The sequence below is a fragment of the Eubalaena glacialis genome, chromosome X, assembly GCF_028564815.1.
Source record: "Eubalaena glacialis isolate mEubGla1 chromosome X, mEubGla1.1.hap2.+ XY, whole genome shotgun sequence".
Taxonomy (NCBI): Eukaryota; Metazoa; Chordata; class Mammalia; order Artiodactyla; family Balaenidae; genus Eubalaena; species Eubalaena glacialis.
Window position 1 is genome coordinate 33,178,901 of NC_083736.1, and position 21,271 is coordinate 33,200,171.

General features: G+C 36.8%; 1 protein-coding gene across 1 annotated transcript in view; it reads left to right on the top strand.

Moving 5' to 3' along the window:
• Positions 1-2,579: 2,579 nt before the first annotated feature.
• CFAP47 (cilia and flagella associated protein 47) overlaps positions 2,580-21,271 on the top strand; it is a 486,133-nt gene continuing 467,441 nt past the window's right edge. Inside the window, 9 exon segments of the mRNA XM_061178124.1 lie at positions 2,580-2,774; positions 6,507-6,658; positions 10,088-10,172; positions 10,174-10,204; positions 15,689-15,827; positions 18,013-18,241; positions 18,598-18,758; positions 20,783-20,827; positions 20,829-20,905. Of these exon segments, the coding sequence (XP_061034107.1) occupies positions 2,580-2,774; positions 6,507-6,658; positions 10,088-10,172; positions 10,174-10,204; positions 15,689-15,827; positions 18,013-18,241; positions 18,598-18,758; positions 20,783-20,827; positions 20,829-20,905 (1,114 nt within the window).

A 21,271-nucleotide genomic window follows, 5' to 3' on the forward strand; every position in this document is an offset into this window, starting at 1 on the left:
ATTTTCCTGGACTTCACTCAGACTCTTTTCAAAAAATAATTTGAACTTTTGAAGATTTTAAATCGTGAAAGTAATATCCACTGTTTTCCCTTTTTCCCTTTGTCGTCAACTTTTTCAGTCCCTTAAACATGTCTAGAAGTAAACATCCAAAAATTGTACTAGGGATCATTTCGCTTGCTTCCTCATTGTTACCCCTTCCTTAGTGTTCAGAAACTCTACCACCATTAGAGTTTCCACTAGTTAAGTATGAAGTAGGACTTCTGATGTCTATTTCACATGGCAAAATTTATAGGTAATTGATAGGAGTTACGTTTTTTCTCTTAAATTAATTCAGAGTAGAAGAATGGCAAGTCTGCAGTGGACGTTTAGCATGTCTCTGCTTAACATTCAAGTCTCCATTATAGTATAGTTCACCATCTATTATAATGAGGAATAAAATTTAACCTTGTTTATAATATATAAAGTATTCCAGTCAGAATGCCTACTTTGATTTTTATACAGGAGCCCTGCCAACCATGCTGCCTTGGAAATCTGAACAAAGATGAGCACAGACATTTCATCCATGATACATAACGAGCATTATTCTCCATGAAGCTATATTAGAAAATAATATATATAAGAAAATGATATTAGAAAATGATGTATATAAGGTACTATTTATCTTTTGAATTACTGTTATGTAAAAATCTCTTGTTGTTATGTTATTTGTCCAGCCTTAAAGTAACTACATAATCATGCATAGTTGAAAATTTTGGCTAAAAACAGCTTACAGTTCACCAAAATATGCCTTTATATGGCCATTGTTTGATAATGGAAATTGGACAAGACATTTTGGAGTTAAACAAGTAATGCAAATGTTAGACTACTTCATCTAAAGTTTACATTTAAGGTAGATAAAGTAGGTAAAAAATCAAGAAGGCTTAATTATAGTTACTAAGGGCAATGGATTGAGCTCTAGGCTTGGGGAACTTGGAGAGAGCTATGTGACACAGTTGATGAGAGTATGAACAGGACAGGGAAACAAAATTGTTCTCCATTTGATTTGCATCACTATATCTTTAGGATCTACACAGAAGTCTAGACTTGAATCCCAAAATTGCCTACTACCCAGAATGGGCAGTCAAGTTCTTTGGGCCACTGTTGTCCTCTCAGTGCTGTAAAATTGTCCTGCATAGGGGCTCAAAGATATGCACTGGGTTTGTACTGTGACATCATAGTAGTGATTAGCATAAAAATCCAGGTGTGACTCACATCTCCCACTTCTTAAGTCAAAATATATAGAATTTTGAAAAATGATGCAGATGCTTTTAATCAATCATTTCATAAGAATTTGCAAATAATAATGTCCACCACCACTACTTCCACTGTTTTCAACTATTGACGACAACAATTCCAAGAAATTTTAAAGCTTCTCTTTATAGTTACTTTATAGTAAAGTAATAACTTATCGATCATCTTGGTACTGTGAGAATCTTGTAAAACAATTGTGGGAAAGTTTTCTACAAGGATATTTAGGTCTTGAAGGATGAGTAACTGTTTGGCCAACAGATGGAAAAGCTAGTGCCCTCAGAGTGAAAATCATGTGCCATGGCAAGGAGGAAATGAAAGCACCGAATTATATACAAATTTTAATGTGAGTGGGGAATTCTATATAGTTTTTAAAACAAGGGGGGGGGAAAAGCCATTTCTGCAGTGCTTGGCTCCAGATAATAAAGGTCAGTGGAAGAAACTTGTAAAGTTATGATAAGAGGCAAATTTAAGGCAGGGAAATACCACTCATCTAATATGCTTAGAAACCAAGGACCATCACAGCAGATGAAGGATGATGACAGTAGGGATTGGGCAGTGTGAATTTGGACCTGTTGGAAAGGTGCTCATCTAGCTATGAAGATGTTTGATCTCAGTCTTCTGAGCAGCACCTTGTTTCACAAATGAAGGAACTTACACCTAGAGTAGTTAAAGTTCCTATAGCCTCTCTACTCAGTATATGTGGTCCCTGGACCTGCAGCACTGGAATCACCTGGGACTGTGTTTCAGATTCTTAGGCCCTGCCCCAGATCTACTGAAAACAGACTCTGCATTTTAACAAAAGACCCAGAGGATTGCTATTAGATTTTTAGAAACGCTAGCCTAAAGGTAACTGAGCCGGACACCTAGGGGGCTCTGACTCTGCTTCCATGGAATTCCTCCGTTACTGTTTTATCTTGCTGCTTTGATAGACCCCATGGGCACATTACTTCCACTGCTCTTTAAGCTTAATCTTAAGAGAGGTCTAGGAAAGTGCCCAACCCGCCAGTGACATCTTAAAATCCTGCCAGCCAATGGCAAAGTGAGATCCCTCTGGGATTTCGGCGACCAAAGCAAGTTTTCCGGTTACTCTGACGACACCTGCGATCCTGGGGTTCTTTCGCCAGACGCCTGCAGCTTCGGTTGAGGTTGCCAACTCACGCAGCTTGGGCGGCGCCAAAGCCAGCTGGGCTGGAGGCTAGCGAGCAGCGTCTGGCGGTTGCCTAGCGACGGCGTCCACGCTAGTCCTCGGTCAAATCTGCAAAGGTTTGCGGGATACCTAGAGCACGGCTATGGAGTCCGAGAGGAGCTCACTCATGGCCCGGGACTTGGAGACCCCAAAGAAGGATATGCAGCTGCGGGTGACCCCGTCGGAAGTGAAGTTCCTGGACGCGATGGCAGGGAGGGTCTACCGCCTCCCAATTACCGTGCACAATCTCGGCCGATACAGCCAGAAGATCCGGTTTCAGGAGCCTGTCAAGCCACAGGTAACACACCCAGGGGTGTTCAGAGCAGGACCTCAGGGGGGCCGCCGTCCGAGAATGCCTACCCACCTGGGCACCTGCTTTGTCCTGAGGAGTAGGAGCCCGGCTTCTGCGGGGGGTGCGGGCAGGATTGAGCTTCCTGGGGAGCGGCGATTTAGTGTGCTGGCCTTTTTGTTTTGTTTTGATGTTTTTTCCTTTCTGCTTGGGGCTGGGAGACAGGGTGGAGAAAAGTCGATCTGGAACCTCCCAATTTCTTCATTGGGAGTTTGGAAAGGAGGGAAGAGGATTTCACGTCTGTCTCCTCTTAACAGCCCAGAATCTATGCTTCATGATACTATAGAATTATGACAACAGATTCTCTATTAACTACCCTTTGGATCATAAAGTGCCTGTTACTCCAGATACTGTAGGATAGTGGAAAGGTTTATTATTTCGTATTCTAACAAACATTTGTTGAGAACCTGCTACAAAATAGGCAGTAAGTGTTAGGGATGTAAAATGGAGAGAGTCCTGCCCTCATAAGACTTAGAAACTAATGAGGGAGTTAGTACTAATAATCAGCAAAATTAATGTTCTGAGAGGCTATCCCTATCTTCTGATTTAAAAGTTGACAGAACTTCATCTCTATCTCACTGTTATTTTAGATTATCTGTGTAAATGGATGGATATTAGTTTACTGTGATCATCTGTTATAGGACAGGTGAAACGAATTTTTGATATGTAAGTGATGAATAACTGCATTTTTTTGTGGGATAGTTCTAATGGTAATGATACTGAATGCAGCTGGACTTCTATATACAGAAATGGAAAGGTATCTATGATTTAATTAAAATCACACATATTTGTTTGTATATATATAGATAAATGTATGGTAGTGATTAGGAGGGCAATGAGAAAAAGGACTTTTATGTTCTCCTTTTTACACTTAGAAAATTGATGTACTATTTACCTACACTAAAGTGCACAAATCTTGAAAGTAAACCTTGATGAATCTTTATATACATAATATCTCCACGTAGCCACCACTTGGATCAAACCATAGAATATTTCCAGCACTCCAGAAGGTTCCCTATAGCACGTGGAGTAATCACCCCATGGAGGTGACCACTATACTAATTTGTAATGAACCAGATTAATTTTGTCAGTTCTTGAGTTTCATATAAATGGAATCATTCTTTATTGATTTTTGTATGTACATGTTTTAACAATAGTAATGTGTTTATTTTGTAACAAAATTGTACATCACAGAGACTATTAACTACTCTTTAAATCAAGAAGTACCTGATTACTCCAAACACTGTAAAATTAGGGGAAAAGTTTATTATTTCATTAACTCACTACATATTTATTGAACAATTGAATGTATATCTGAAAATATTTTCTTTTAAAACTCAAGCTGGCAGCAAATCCCAGATGTGGGCAAACACTATTTTATGTATGTCCAGGAGACACTTGTATGGATGGTTTTTATGCAGTCAGAAGAAAAATAATATAATTAGTTTTACTGTGGTTTTTATTTAGACCACAGGTCTTGACATTGGCAAGAGAATGGCCAGACAGGTTTACTAGTTAGAGGCCAAGGCCATGAGTTCAGTATCTGTTGCAAGATCATGATATGCACTTCTGGTCCTTCACAGGCATAAAGGGAATTAGGGAAGGGATAGATTAGCAAAAAGTATATTAACTGTCTTGGAGGAAGAAAGAAAAAATAAAAACAGGGCACTACGTAAAGGGCATTGTCATCATCACTATTGTAATTATTTAGGAAATGATTCTCTTAACACACAGCAGTGCTTGTTTTCCACCCCGTTTTCCAAGATCCTGCCTTGCCTATGTATTGAGTACCCACTATGTGCCATATGCAGTGCTAATGCCACCTACTGTGGGTTGCTGTTAGAAAATTAAGACACAGTCCTTATCTTCAGTGTTTTGCTGACTTGTGTGGCCTTTGGTTCTGTCAGGCCAGTCTTACTTGTAATTGTCCTCTTACCCCCATGGCTCAGACTTCCTTTTCTTTTGACCCATGTTTTCATTCCTCCCTCCTGCAAGAATCACCGTCTTCCAAATCCCACCTATCTTTGAGGGACAAAATGAGTTCTCATTTTCTGAAATGTCTTCACTTACATTATCTCCAAATTATTTCTCCCCTACTGGATACTAATTGCATTTACAGACATTCATTATAGTTTGGACTTGTATCCAGATGGCTCCTGGTAAGTGTTACTTTCACCTCAATGGTCAGTTCATAAGCTCCTAAGAGAAGAGGTGGTGCCTTACATACCTTTGCAGACCACTCAGAGTGCTGAGAAACTTGTAGTTTGGGCACATGCTGCTGAAGTACTAGTTGCCCTTCTTTTTTAAAGGAAGATGGTCAAACCTGTTATGTGGACTTCCAGCACCCAAAGACCTATGTGGGGAATAATCTATCCCTTTTTTTCTTACTGTTTGGTGATGGATGGGGGTTGAGAGTTGGGCTGTGGTAGTTATGAGGTGTCAGAATCATTGTTTGCTGGAAGTATGATGCTTTCAGACCAGTGGTATCAGAACATCACTCCAGTTCTCTATATCTCTCATTGCTGGAAAGCCCTGCTTAGACTCAGTCTGACATTAAAAGCCCTGAATAATTAATTTCAACTTGACCTCCATTGTTACTTATTGAAGCTCTTTGCCCAGCGAGGCTAGCTTATTAGCTGCCTGCTGAGAGATTATTTTGCTTATTCTTTTCTCTGCGTGTGCCTGAGATATTCCCGCCTCCATAGGGAGCACCTTTCTTGCTTCTTCTCCACCTTTTACATCCATCCTCTAAGCCTGGGTTGAGTGTACTCCTTCTTAGCCCACAGTAATCATGTTCTCTCATGGATTTTCATGATACTTATGTCTGCCTCACTCATATGACACATGATTAGTCCCTGGCTTACATTATTTAATTTTCAAGGGGTATATAGTCTGCTTCTTTAAAGAGATTATATATTCAGGAGATTCTTTCTAGTTGTGGGGAAAGAGCTTAAGTTTTAGAGTCAGATAGATGTGTGTTTTGAGTCCTCACTGACACAGTGACCTTAGGTATTAATTGCACCTACAGGTCCCAGTTTCTCATCTCTACACTGGGAGCCTTAATATCAGCCTTACAGGGCTGTAGAAGTGTATTAAGTGAGCTAATAGACGTCGGATGCTTGACCTACCAGACGTACGCAACACATAGCAGTTCTTCTCTTTCCCCCTTCAGATTTTTCCTGGAGTCTAGCCAATGTTTTTCAAGAACAAAAGTTATTTTTCCTCATTGGTCTATTCCTTTTTATATTTCCTCCAAGTTATGAAGTCCAAGTCCTTATGCAGAAAGTATATAAAATGCTGTATGTATTTATGATTGTATGTATGTGTGCATGTTTATATTGTGTATGTATTTAGACTGAGTAACATTTTCATTAGATTGCTCTTCCCTTTTTTTCTGTATTCTAGTACCTCATACTTCTAAAGGAGCCCGTGAACATTTACATATTTCTTGACTGACTGCATTTTCAGTTTCAGTTTGTGTACCATTAAAAGCATATCTGAAGCATCTAGAATCTGATAGGTATAAATATGGTCATTAAGTCTTTGCCTTTAGGGCAGGAATATTGCCTATGTCTTGATATATCTCTTGAAATAATGTATACTCCTAACTACAGTTGCTCATACTATTTTCTTATTAGGACTTAAGATGTATAATTTGATTTTTTTTTCCTCCCACTGAAGTTCAAACTGATTTTGACCAATCTGGATAAAGCACTTGCTTCTGGCTTTCAGACGACAGCTATGGTGGAATATCATCCTGATAAGAATGAAGACACTTTTGACCAACTTCTTATTTTAATAGGAAATAAAACAATAGAGATCCCTCTAATTGGGTATGTATTCTTCATATTTCGTGCTAATATTTTGAGCACTCTTCAAATATTAAGAGTCATAGTAATATTTTGTATTTTCTATGACTAATAGGGCTTTTTGTATCTACAGTTTCCTTACAAGTGAACTTAAAGAACAAATTTTTAGCAAATTGTGTTCAAAACAAATGGAAGACTAGTTTTCCATTATTTTTTTATTAAAATCATTAAAAAATGTCCAACAATTGCATGTTTTCTTTTTTTCCCCTTGAACTCGCACCCTATTTTATTTCCACCATATTTTCTGTACCTTTTGATAGCAAGATTTATTAAAGAATGCTATTTTTGCTGTCTCTACAATCTTACTTTCCATTCTCACTCCAGCAAACTCCAGAGGGGCTGTTTTCCCCAGCTTTCCAGTGAAGTAGCTCTTGCATATTGCCAGTCTGTTGGTACCTCCTTTGTCTTTATCTTACTCCATTTCTCAGAAGCATTAGACACAATTAACCATTACTGCCTTTGTGGGCCACTTTATTCTCTTGATTTCCCTGCTACTACACCTCTTCGATGATTGTTCCTTCTCATCCTATGTTATTTTTTTTTTAATTGAAATACAATTGACATATAACATTGTGTAAGTTGAAGGTGTACATGTTGATGTGATACATTTATATATTGCAATATATTACTACCATAGGGTTGGCTAACACCAGTATCACATTACATAGTCATCATTTCTTTCCTGTGGTGGGAACAATTAAGATCTAGTCTGTTAGCAACTTTGAAGTTTATAATACATTTTTGTTGCCTATGATCACTATGCTGTATGTTAGCTCTCTGGGACTTATTTATCTACTAGTTCCCAGTTTGTACCCTTAAACAGTATCTCTCCAATTCTCCTACCCTCCAGCCTCTGGTAACCACCCTTCTACTTTCTGTTTTTATGATGGATGTATTCCTAAATGAATTATTGTGAACCCATATTCACATTTTAATTTAATTTAAAATTATTGTCATATTTACTTCACAGAATTTTAAATAATGCAGATGTTTGGCTTCAAAAAAATCAAAATGGTGTTTTTTTGAGATTGGCTGAAAAATCTGGACTGATATAATGAATATAATACAGAACTAAGTAACTGGTTTGCAGATGAACTTTAATACAAATAATTTATTTGACCAGGACATTGTGCTTTTCAGTTTTTATTGAAATAAGTATAGTTCTGTTCATTATAAAATTACCTGTTAGAGCTACTGTTAAAATTTTTGTGTTTTTTTTTCACATACATACATGCATGATCCTTCTTTTCCCCAGCAAAATATGATTCCATAGATGTTATTCTTTTGTCTCTGTTTGTCCAGCACGAGCAGAATTAATATTAGAATATTAATATTTAATATTAATATTAATATTGGTATTAGATATAAGTCTTTTTATAATTTCCCTTGCGTTTTTTCATTTTCATAAACTAAATTTAGATGTGCAATTATTTGGGTTCTCAGTGTTGTTGAGAAGTTCTGCTTTTGCACAACATCCCATTCTGCATAGGAGTCAAACAGCTGACACATGTTAGGAAAGGAATAAGCTACTCCTTTGCATCATTGGAAGGTATTTATTTAGCTGTCAGAGCATCCCCGAGTTTGGAGACCACTGGTACTTGGCATTAGTGTGTTGGTCATTCCCCTCTCCAGAATTTCCTTCAACTCTGATCCTTAGTCAGTGTTCAACTGGTAACCCATCTTCCAGAGAGCATTTGGAGTCAAGAGGCACTTCTTCTGATAGGTGGCTAGATACTTTATTGTCCTCAGAGGTCAACTGTCTTGACGTGTTGTGGTGCATATGGGGCCAGAAAAAGTTTTTTATACAAGGAGAAGAGAAACCAGTAGGATAGCCAAAGAAACTGTTATATATTGCCATTTTACCACACCCTTACTGCTAAGGTTAAACCATATATATGTATGTGCATGTATGTACATGTATATGTGTGTGTATGTGTGAAGATTCTTAAGAAATTCTTCTTAAGATACTTTTCCACATCTAGCTAGAGAAAAAGTTTGAAAAAACGTTCAGCTTCACATCTTATATTGTTTGTGTAACTGGTTCCTCTTTTAGATCCTGTAAACTATTAATGCAATTATGTATACACATATAAATATATTATAAAGAGATGTACAAGGTCATTGATCTTTTCCTGTCAAAAAATTACAATCTCTATGAGAAGAACATGGGTATTTCTTAGACTATGCAGCATAAGTAGGACATTCCTGGCTGATCTCTGGAATGTCTGTACCTATCCAGTAATACACAAACACATATAAACACAGATCCCAGAAAGAAGGCCCAGACCACCAATGTATAGGCAGTATTTGTGAATGTTTTGTTCAGGTATTTTTATTTATGAATTTTGGTGTGTTTGTATGTATATGTGATTGTATGTATGTATGCATTTATGCTTTGGAGGTTGTATCCTAAGTGGAGTAAATTACTTAATTCATGTGTCTGGCACATAACCTTAGGACTCAATAAAGATTAGTTATTACTATATTTATTACTGATGCTGTTGTTATCGTTGTTAGGTTTCTAAGGTAATGTACTTGAAGTCTAACAAAATGGATTCAAGGTTAAGTTCCCCAATGTTATATCCAGATAATTTCTTAGATAAATCATTTAAGCTTTTTAAGTCTTTGGCTTTTCATCTGTAACCTAGGAGCCGTAATATTTACCTACCTTTCAGGAAATTTGTTAATATCAAACAGGATAATATACTTAATGGTGCTTTATAAACTATAAATTATTACCCAGATATAATATATATGTATATGTATATCATTATGAGATGTGTATTTAGGATTAGAATGGATTTTTAAAACGCTTATGAAAACATATGCTACAGGTACGCTACAGTGAGTCCTTTAAATTAGAGACACACATGGAAAATCAATTGTATCCTTTTGTTCTTAGACCTTGTTTTAGTCCCCAAGTGATATTTTATAGTATCACAGCTTCTTTTATTTCATCAGATTTGGCATCATCCAAACTAGTTTACTTTGTTCAGATAACTTGCACCCTTTTGGGGTCGGGGTGGGGGGGGGCAAAAGAAGGTATTATAGGCTTAGGTGGAGATTCCAAAACAGAGTTCCAAATATATTTTGAGCTACAAAAATATTGAGATATGTGGGTAACCTCTCAAGGTGAGTACTTGGGAAGGCATACCATGTACTTATGCATAAAGTCTGATTTCTTTATTTAAAATGTGTCTCATTATCTTTTTTTCGTGTCTTTATTTTACAATTTGTTTTACTGACAGATGTGCCACCAGCAGACCTATAAGGAAACTGAAATATCTTTTAAGGAGTTAAGATAAAAATATCTATATATGTCCCCCTGTGGATTTATCCATGAGGTTATAGTTGTTAAAATTCATCATATGGTCCTCTTTTCTCCTCTTCTAGGTTGATTGTATCCTGTCAACTGGAAATTGAGTCAGAAGTTAGATTTGGGACATTGGTTGCCAATAGTAAAGTATATTGTAAAGAGAATTAATATCATTAACCATGGCAGAGTACCAGGTAAATACTTTCTGTCATATAAATTAACTTACACTTTTGGAAGAAAATTGGTACTGTTTGAAATATATACCTTCTGCAATTAATGGATTCTCTGATTCACCCTACCCCTCCAAAAAAATTATGTTATTTGAAAAAGCTCAAAACTGAAGGTCCTTAAGTAGAATGACTGTAAAAGACTGATAGGCAATATCAGGAAAGATGAATCTACATCCTTATGATTCTTATTAATACAACCTCATTCTCAGATGACTGATGATCTCCCTGAGGATAGAAGGCAAGGTGGTGTCGTGGAAGTGACATAGTCCTTAGAGCTTTCCAGAGATAGAATCAGGACACAGTGCCTTACTAGCTGTGTGATCTGGAGCAAGTATCTTTAAGGACATTGAACTTCAGATTCCTTATTTATAAACTGGCTAATAAAATATACTGTGGTTAATTATGTATGTACTTAAGGTTGTAATATGGTACTTGACTTACCACAAGCGCTCAGTAAATATTTGTTTTTTCTCGATCATATTCAACTTTGAATTCACATGATGATCCCTAGAAGGCTCTTACTAATATTTTGTTGAAAGAAAAAATGCTTCTCTCTTCTCCATACTGGATTATTTATAGACATTCTTACTGTGACCTAAGAGTTTCCATGAAGGCATAGGTGTGCCTGTGTCTTTGTGTGTGTGTGCACACGCGTGTGTGTATGCACACTCTTCATTGATGATATACTGTAGGCATAAAATCACTTATCCTTTCATTCACTTGATTGGATGGTCAGCATCTGGGATGATAAGACTAACATTTTCCCCAAGCTGAGAATAGGACTAGCTCCAGACAGGGAGGGCATTTCTCTCTGAGACTGCTTGTTGGATACATAAAACAGGTCTTAAATCCAAACCCGTTTTACAGTAAGTGAGGACGTTCTTTGGGGTTGCTTGAATGAGCAGTGGGAATTATTAAGACAAAGGCAGTCTGTCACTTTACTGATTTGTTCTGGGATATGAACAAATAAAACTGATAGTTGTTCCTCACTGAATGTTATTCATTTCACTTTCCATGCTTTGGTTTTTAAATGGCTGAATTTCTGATGCCTGTCAGACTGTGGAATATTAGGCTCATTTGTGGTCTGACTCCAGTGTTAAGGATGAACTCTCTTATGGTGATTGACTGTGGGCTGTATGGTCCTTCAGATTGTCTGGTTATAGAGCAGTGATATGTAATTGAGAGAATTTTATTTGTATTCTTTTACTTTCCAAAATCTCTCTTAACTGTTGTCCATTCCAAAACCCTTAAAGTTTTGATCATATCCTCTCTTTATTCTAAAATCTCACCAAATTATACAGTTTTATTACTTATAAAAACTCTCTATAAGTAAAAAATATATAATTTTAATTTTAATTGAATATTTAATATTATTTTACTTAATAAAAGTATATGTGTGGACCTGAGTCCCTACATTTTAGGAAAAGTAATCCACATTGACTTTTAGTATTGTATTAATATTTTGTGTGTGCATAGTATTTGTAGTTAATACTATATTGGTAAATTATAATTGAGTATTATGAAATGTTAATTACTCTTACCTTACTAACTGAAACAAATTGTTATCAATGAAACACATTTTCTTAGTGCTGACTTTGTCCCTCATTTTTGGAGTTGAATGATATTATTTTTTCCACCCTTACCAAAATTGATAGTATGTTTTATATTCACAGTAGCAAGTGCCCGTAAAGTGTCATAAAGTCCTCATTACCCACAAGCACAATATATAAATATTCATGAGAATTATAATGTATTTTCATGAAGAAAAACACTTAGGCAGAAAATAGATTCAGCAACCAAAGATGATTTTAATAAAATTTTCAAAAAGGATTTTATGTGACAAATATTGTATAGTTTTAGAGTCAAAGATCAAGTGTTTACAAACGTGTATGTGTACTTAAGAGGACATTAAAAAGCCACATTCAGCAGATCATGATTTGTATAGCTTTGTTTTCTCTCTCTGGTAGTGTCACTGAGGTTGTTATCTTCAGTTTTATAGAAGCCAGAGTTTATGTAACAACTTCATGATGTTTTATTTTAATAGTCTATTACGGAGTAACCATCCCTAGATTTAGCTGAAAGTTGTTGAATACATTTTGTTGTCTTGCCCCTTATAAGAATGTTTCCTAAGTTTACAAAGTAGTGCTTGTCTTTTCATCTTGAAAAGACATGGTTTAATCTTTAAGATGTTTCTAATATTAGTGTTTTGTGAGCTGGGGAACTCCATGTTCTCTTTTATGTCTTTATTGTTTCTCAGTTTTTATCATTGGAGATTGAAAAAACATTATTTTAGCATGCCTTGAATTGCACACATTTCCCTCTTCCCCTCTTGAATCTTTGGGCACTTTTTCTACTACTGTGTTATGATGTAGAGTAGTCTTTAAAGTCCCTAGTGTGATCTTTACACACCATTTCTGGGTTTGAACAGCTACCTTAGGACTCCTTTAGGTTTTTTGGGGTTATTTTGCCCCAAATATATGACCTTTCTCTTGCTCTTAATGTCTGCTGTCCCCCTTCCCCTGATCATCAGCATCATCTCTCTACATCACTGTCTAGAAAAGCCTGGCATCATCTGTAAACCAGAAAATTTGCTAAATTGGACCAGACCCAGGAGTGGTCCTCAGAATCCTCTCTAACTACCCAGAGAAGCACCCACTACTTATTGTCAATGCATTTTTTTGTTTTGTTTTCATGGAAACTGATGTCATGAAATCTCAACATACTTTTCATGCATAACACAATGTTGGGCATATACCAGGCATTCAGTAAGCCTTCATTTAATTGATTTGACCTGGAGCGAGGTGTTCCAGGTCCCAAATCTTGGTTACAATATTAACTGGCTGGGAGGCCCCAGGCAAGGAATTTACACTTCCCGAACATTCATTGCCTCCCTTGTACATTAAAGATAAACATAGCGCCTTCCTCCTATAATTGTGGTGATGATTAATAAAATGCTTAGCACACGCTCTGACATATATTAAGTGTTCAGTAAATATTCATTATTGATGTTAGAATTATTCTTCTTCTCCCTCCTCCTTAATTCTCTTTTGTGGACTGCTGTCCCTTTTTTCAGTACATTAGAAGTGAGTGTTCCTTAGGATTTGTCATAGACCCTCATGTTTCCTCAGTCACCCTGCTCTCCCTAGGCAATCACTTCCATTCCTGCTACTTCACTGAAGTCTGTACAAGACTTTGCATTTCCTTCAGGTTTTTCAAAGTTAACACGTCTAAAACTAAACTCCTCAACGTCTCCCCCAAACTTCTCCTTTTCTGTTTTTCATTGAATGTAACCACCATGTATATGGCCAAGTCAGAAATTTGGCAAATCCTTGAGACCTCCCTCCTTTTCACCCTCTATCCCCTTACTCAGTCAACTATTAAATCCTGTCTGTTCACTTCCTTATATTGTGAGTAATCCTACTTTTCTCTGTCCCATGGTCACTTTTTTACAACAGTCCATAATCTTCTCTTGCCTTATAATTACATCAACCTAAATTATTTGTCTGGAGTCACCTCTTATCTCCTTCTAGTTCATTCTCCACACATCAGCCAGTTTCACATCTAAAAAGAAATGAAAATTTGATGACAGAAATTCTTCGATGACACCCTTCTCCTTGCATGATGTTCTTGCTCCTGTTGTTAGCAATTAAAAAACCAGTCAAATATTTCATTATTACTAATGATATTAAAGTTACATAAGACACAGTAATGTTTGTCAGCTCACTGTTTTAATATATTTAAAAGATTGAACAATGTTCTTTTGTTAGGGGTTGTTCCTGAATAAGCTTTTGAACCATTCACTTAAAACTCTTTCGTCAAATTACAGAAAAGTGGTTACAGTATAGAAACTATTTCACTGACTCAGACTTAACTGAACTCATATAGTTTTCTTTTCCTGGAGAATTGAGTCAATAATATTTATTCATAATGGATATAGTTTTACAGAGTTTTGTTTTATATTATGACAGAAAAAAATAAGCCTTAAATATTATGTCATTAGCAAGTCTCTAAAAATGATTGGATTAACAAATTTTGTCACTGTTTGCCTTTTTCATCTGGTCATCTCTGGACCTAAAGTTTTATTATCTTTTATATTTTCAGTACTTTTATTACGCTAATATTACATTCTCCTAAGTTAAATGAATAATTTTGGAAAATGTCATCAAATGTGATTTAAAACTGGTAAATTAGGAATTTTCAAAGTTGTTTATGTTGGCAGCATGCTCATTTGTGTTAATATTGTATAATGATATCAAAAACACTCATGACTGGTTACCTCCCATTTATTGGACATTTTGAACACTGCTTGGTGCTAGGCACTGTGTGGGGTGCCAGGACCACAAAGATGAAAAAGAGATAGTATCTGATCTCACCTGCATGCTCTAAGATAGGCACCAAACATTACCATAAATTATGGACCGTTTCTGCTTTCAGAACAAGAAATTTTTGTGGCCTCCTCATATGCTATTTGAGTCTAGAAACCCATTTCTTTCACCCTTTCCCTATGTGAACTGCATTAATTCATTTATAGAGTAGTGGTAGTGGCTAGAAGTGTGAGCCCTGTGGTCAGAAACATCCAAGTGAAAATCCCAGCTCTATTAGTTAGTTACTAGCTGTAGTAGTCAACTATTGCGTGTAACAAACCACTCCATAATTCTATATCTTAAAAAAGTAATTATTTTTTTAGTTTCTCATTTTTATGCAGATTAGCTGGAATTTGACTAATCTAAGCTGCGTGACTCTGCTTCAAGCTGAGGCAGCTGGGGCTGATCTGTTACTCACCGCAGGTCTCTGAGTCAGCAGGGTGGCTCTGCTTCACATTTGCCCATGCTGGGGCAGAGGCCAACGGGACAGCAGTTTCTTAAAAGAAACACTTTCCATGGTAGAAGAGCAAGAGAACATCTGGGGATGGAGCTGACATGTTGTCACTTCTAGCCCCATGCTATTTGCCAAAGTGAATCACATGATCAGGCCCCGTCAAGGGGTAGGAAAACATACTTAGTCCACGGGAGGGTAACAGTAAGGATGCAGAGAAGGTTAAAGAATTGGAGTTGATGATCTAATCTATCATAATAGTTGTGTATTTTTGGACAAGTTACTCAACCTTTCCAAGTGTCTATTTCCTTATTTATAAAATAGAGGTAATGATTGAGCCTGTATCATAGATTTCATTATGAGGACTAAATAGAATAACATATGCACAGCTCTTAGCATAAGTGTCTGAACACAGTAAGCAGACAGTAAATTTTAGCTATTAATGAGGGTTGAGTCCTAACACTAGGCTCACATTTATTGGATGACCCTAGAGACAGGACTTACAATCAAAGCTGTGATTCTTGGTCCACAGTAGACCATATACTCTGTAATGTGTCTCTGTCCTCTACTAAGAGTGTGAATGTTAACATTATAAGGATCCAAAGGTAAACCATCTGCTCTTGTTCTCCTTAGGTATGTTTAAAACAGAATACCAGGGCCAGTTACCTATTGTCATTTTTCCAACCAGTGGTATTGTGCAACCCAAGTCATCAATGGTTATTAAAGTGGATTTCTGTGCAGACTGGCCCATAATTGTAAATGAAGTGGCAAAGTGAGTATATACTATGGTTCTTAATTCTAGCGTAGTGCTTAATACTTTCCTGTTTCACTTTTCATATATGCCTGTTGTCTTTGAATGTATGTTAGCTTCTTCTTTCAGTCAGCATTCATTTATTGAGTATCTACTATTTGCCAAGCACTAGGGACTGAAAAATGGGAAGAACCGGAGAATGGCATATGGGTACACCTAACAGGAGCTCCTAGTTTGGATTTTGGTGGGGTGAGGGAGTGGATCAAGAAAGAGCTCCACTAAGGAGGTGATAGTTGAACCAAACACCTGTTGTTGAGTAGAAATTAGCCAGGCAAAGAGCAGTGGTGTGATTTGGGCTGAGTGTATGTGTGTATGTATGTGTGTGTGTGTGCAGGGGAGGTGGGTATTGGTGATGAGAGTGGGTTAAAGGAGTGATTTCAGGCAGTGCAAGTAGAAGACTTGAATTCCTACAGGTTAATAGACAGTGTTACACATCTAGAGATCTGAGGCAAAGAGATGGAGGTGAGGAGTGATGAGAGATGAGACCAGAAAAACAGAATGGTGCAGGGTCCAGTTAAGGACCCCATAGGACAGCATTTTTTAATGCTATATGTCTCAGTTCATTAGCAGAATGTGCAATCACTATAACGGGTCACCACCAGTATTAAAACAATGAAATAGAAAACATCAGAATGCATCTCACATGGTAAGGGCAAGTGGCGTTTTGTAAAATTTGTTTCGTGTGTGTGTGTGTGTGTGTGTGTGTGTGTGTGTGTGTGTTTGTGTCCTGCATTGTAATGTAAAATGCATTTCTAACTGAAGGTCACAATTAAAAAAATGTTTGAGAAACAGTTGTGAGCCCCTGATAGGAGCTTAGGTTCTATTGTAAAGGCTGTGGAATCTCAGGAAGGTTTTAAGATGGGAGTGCCTTGATTAGTTTGCATTTTAGAAAGGTCATGTTGATAGCAGTGTACGAAATCGAGGAGTACAGATGTGGAGTGGATAGCCTGACTAGAAACTCTAATAGTAAAGCAGAAGAGAAATAATGAAGGCCTCAGTTAAGGTACAAATTGGGAGTATGGAAGGAGAGAAGTGTGCAGATTGGAGATATGTTATGGAGGTAGATTTGACTGCTTTTAGTGACTGGTTATAGAAAGGGAAGGTAAGCAGAGGTTCAGGTCTGTGGGAGAAGATCTTGAGTTCTGTTTTGGAATGCCGGAATTGATTTGCTTTGCAGAATCCTGTGGAGCCTATTAGATTTACTTATCTTGAGTCCCAGAAAATAATTTGGTCCAGGTATATTGGTTTGAGAGTCGTCAGTTCATAAGTTGTAGATGAAGCATGAAGTGTTGAAAATAACTTTGAGAAGGAGGGTAGAGCATAAAAAAAGTAGGAGAGAAACAGCATTATTCATGGAATTTACAAAATATCCAAGTCTTAGAAGAATGAGAAGGCAGAGTCTAAATAAGTTAGAAGGAAAGCCATGAAAGTATGGTGTCAAGAAAGCTAAGGAAGGGGAGATGTGGAAAGAGATGGTATCAGCCGTGCCCAATGTGACAGAGATACACAGAGATACAAAGTTAAGGACTTTGGTGATGGCTTGGATTGGTCAGTGATCTGTGGTATCTGACAGGGTGAGATTCAAAAGGATTGCATTTATGCCAGAGAGGGATAAATGCGGGATGGAGGGAAGTTGCAACAGTGAATTCAAATTAGTCTGGAAAGTGAAGTTTTATGAGGGAGGATATTCATTTCAGCAAAGAAGTGGAGTTTTGCTGAGATACTTCACTTTGTAGGGAATTGGGTTATTAGGATGGGGATGAAGTTGGCTGTTGGACTTGGGGGAATGGGATGAGTTAGAAAAGAATCTCAGAATTCTAGAACTAGAGGTGACCATGTAAATCATTGGTGATATGGAAATATCAGTAAGTGATTTTTGGGGTCAGTTCATGCCGTTGTTTTCCATCTTTGTTGTTTCCTGGAGACAATGAATTAGGTTGCACATATGCTATTCTACTTTGCAGATTCAGACAGACAGAAGGACATGACAGTCTCTGGCACATACGTGAAAGGAACTGCTCTTAGGCCTTTGAATTTTAATTATTATGTGATTTTATAAAATTTCTGTTTATATAAACATTTAGGAGAAAAATAAAATATATAGAATTCTAATTAAAATATGTGTGTATAATTCATTATCTTGTAGAGTGAGTTTGCAAGATCGTCCAGACATATTCTTGAATATCAAAGCTCATGTTGTTGAGCAGATTATTGAATTGTTAAACATGAGTAATGATAAAAAGTTGGAATGCATAAGCTTTGGTTCTGTTTTCTTTGGAATGTCAAAGATTGAACATGCACGTCTATACAATAATAGCCCAGAATCTATAAATTGGGTAGCCATAATGCAAGATGATTCTGTTGGAGAAGAATTGGTAAGTAAGTAGTGCAACTTACTAATAACCAACAAGCTGTTTAATTATTCTAAATATGTTTTAACATGAAGATAGATATGATTTCATTTCATGTGTCTCCAAAGGTGACCTAAAAAAGTTCAGTAAATTAAGCTGACATTGATAGTAATCTATATCTGTTCTTATCAATTTTTCAATAGTTCTTTTAATTTTATGAGGTGCCTTGATCAAATTTATGTATGTTACTTTAAAAACATACATATTCTCTATATCTAGACTCTGGAATTTCAATAATTATTTTATGACCTCATCTTAAAATATTTTATTTTGTTTGTGTTTTGCCTGAATACTCTTTTATTTCTGATTTTATATTACAGGGTACAAATGTTCAACAAAGAACAGATGTTGCTTTAAATAATCTAACCTACTTAAGGAAAATAAAGAACATAGATATTACCACATTTATCTCCTATGTTCCTAATGAAGGGAGGTTACAACCTTATCAAAAGATTTTAATTACATTTTGTTTCAGCCCAAAGTAAGCAAAAATTAATTCCATTATGATGTTACTTATTAATGGAAAGTATATTAACCATACATTCATCAGATTGACTTTAATAGTAAAACTTGTTGGGCTTCCCTGGTGGTGCAGTGGTTGAGAATCCACCTGCCAATACAGGGGACACGGGTTAGAGCCCTGGTCCGGGAAGATCCCACAGGCCACGGAGCAGCGAGGCTGCCACAGCTGCTGAGCCTGCGCTCTAGAGCCTGTGAGCCACAACTACTAAGCCCGCGTGCCACAACTGCTGAAGCCCGCGTGCCTAGAGCCCGTGCTCTGCAACAGGAGAGGCCACCACAATGCGAAGCCCATGCGCCACAATGAAGAGTAGCACCTGCTCGCCGCAACCAAAGAAAGCCCGTGCACAGCAACGAAGACCCAATGCAGCCAAAAATAAATAAATAAAATAAATAAATTTATAAAAAAAAAAAAAACTTGGCAGAAGGCACAAATTGGGTTTTTCTTATTATGGTTCTAAATATTTCTAACATGGTTAATATTATTTCCAATATTTAAAAATGTTTCTAAATACTTCATTTTAAATTAAAAATCTCTCCAGACCTTGTGGAAATGAGGTGATGGAAGTTTTGGGTTGCTTTGGATTTTGGCTGCAAACCAGTCTGTTCAACCAAGACCTTGTTGTCCCTGCAGAAATAGTCAGGTGATGGCCAGGGGCATGCAGTATATTCTAGATGCCTCCAAAGAGGATGCAGTGCTCCTGCCAGGGCCAAATGCTTACTGAGTATCAGGAATATTAAGCCTATAGCAGCTGCTGGGATCAACCACACTTGCTTGCTGAAACTCATACAGATGTTTAGGACTTTTGCCAATGTATATTTTTCCCTGTACTTGGTTTGATTATTTAGTTTGAAAATATATTTGGCAATGCTGTTTTAAATATATAGTAGCAATTTCAGCTACACTTGACAGGTTGCAGTGTGTGACAATAACCAATCCAATTGTCAGTATGTTTACCCTTGTTTGTAAGAAGGCAATGTTTAATGTACTTCTCTCTGTGGCAACAGGGTCACCTGGTGATACCAACTGTCCGATGAAGACTGAGTTGTGGTTTAATTTAAGGAGGGTAGTAAATCAAGTAATTGTTCTATTTGTACAACCTATAATTGCCTTATTAATCATCTCTTCATGCAGGAAACTTCTTTGGTGAATCTATAAGATTCTGTTTAATACACAGTCTTTGAAATTCTAAATATTCTTTTCATGGCAACATGTTCATTTTATTTGAGAGTCTAGCATGAACACATAGGAATAAATATGATTTGTAGTCTTAGTTAAAGATGTTCTCACTATGCTATTTTGTTTCCTATGTAATATTTCACATCAGCCTTTTGTGTGTATGTTTGTGTATCCGCTGCTAAAAAGTTGAGCTCTAGGTAAGGCAAGTAAAGATTGCCAGTGCACAAGCCTGTGATATAACCCATCTCTGTCTTTGGTCCTACTTCCCTTCTTCTCATCTTTCCTTTGCTTTTCTCCTCTGCCAAGATTTGGCTGTTACCAAATCTTATTCTCCAAATTACTTGTTCTCCTCTAACAAGAATGTGGCTAGCAATATGTGCTTAGTCCATGGGAGGAGACAGGTACGTATGAGAGGTTTGCAGTTTCACCCTGGTGTAAGAAGGACTATTGTAGAGAATTGAACAGAGACCTTAGCTAGCAATGAAGTTTGCCTGGAAAGAAAATCCTGTACATAGAAAGTGGCGGTGGAGGCAAGACCTTGACAACTTAGTACATTTAAATTCCTCTTATCTTACAAATATCATCATGAAGTCATTTTTTGGATCTTCACATAATATGAGTATGGCCTTCCTTTTGGCAAGTCTCAACGTCTTGTGCAGTAATTTTGGAAAATGGATCACAGTTACCTTTTTATTCCTGAATTTCATCTGTTTGCATAGATTTAAGTATTGGGTTGAAATTCCCTTTTGAGAGATAATAAAGTTATCATCTTTGCTTTAGAAATAACTGATTGTGATTTTTTACAGGCTAATCATTAATGGTCAAAAGGATGATCCTTCACACAGGCAAGACTGCTCTCTTTCTGAGATTTGAGTCTGTAGGAAGTAAAGATGGATTTTTGAGAGATGATAACAATAAAACCATCAAAAGTAAGTACGAAATGAACATTATCATCAAATGTATAGCTGTTTAAATTGTTTAAAAGTTTGGACAGCAATATTTGTAGAGGCAGTTTAATAAAAATATATAATTCTGGACTAGAATAAAAATGCAAACATTCGAGAGACCTTAACACGTCTTCTGTGGCACGTTGAGAAAAGTCAGCCTCAGCATCATTTACATGATAATTTTCCAAGTTAGAATTTAGATGACTTTATTATTTTATTTTATTATTTAAAAAAATATATTTATTTATTTTTGGCTGCATTGGGTCTTCGTTGCTGCACACGGGCTTTCTCTAGTTGCAGCGAGCGAGGGCTACTCTTCGTTGCTGTGCGTGGGCTTCTCATTGCGGT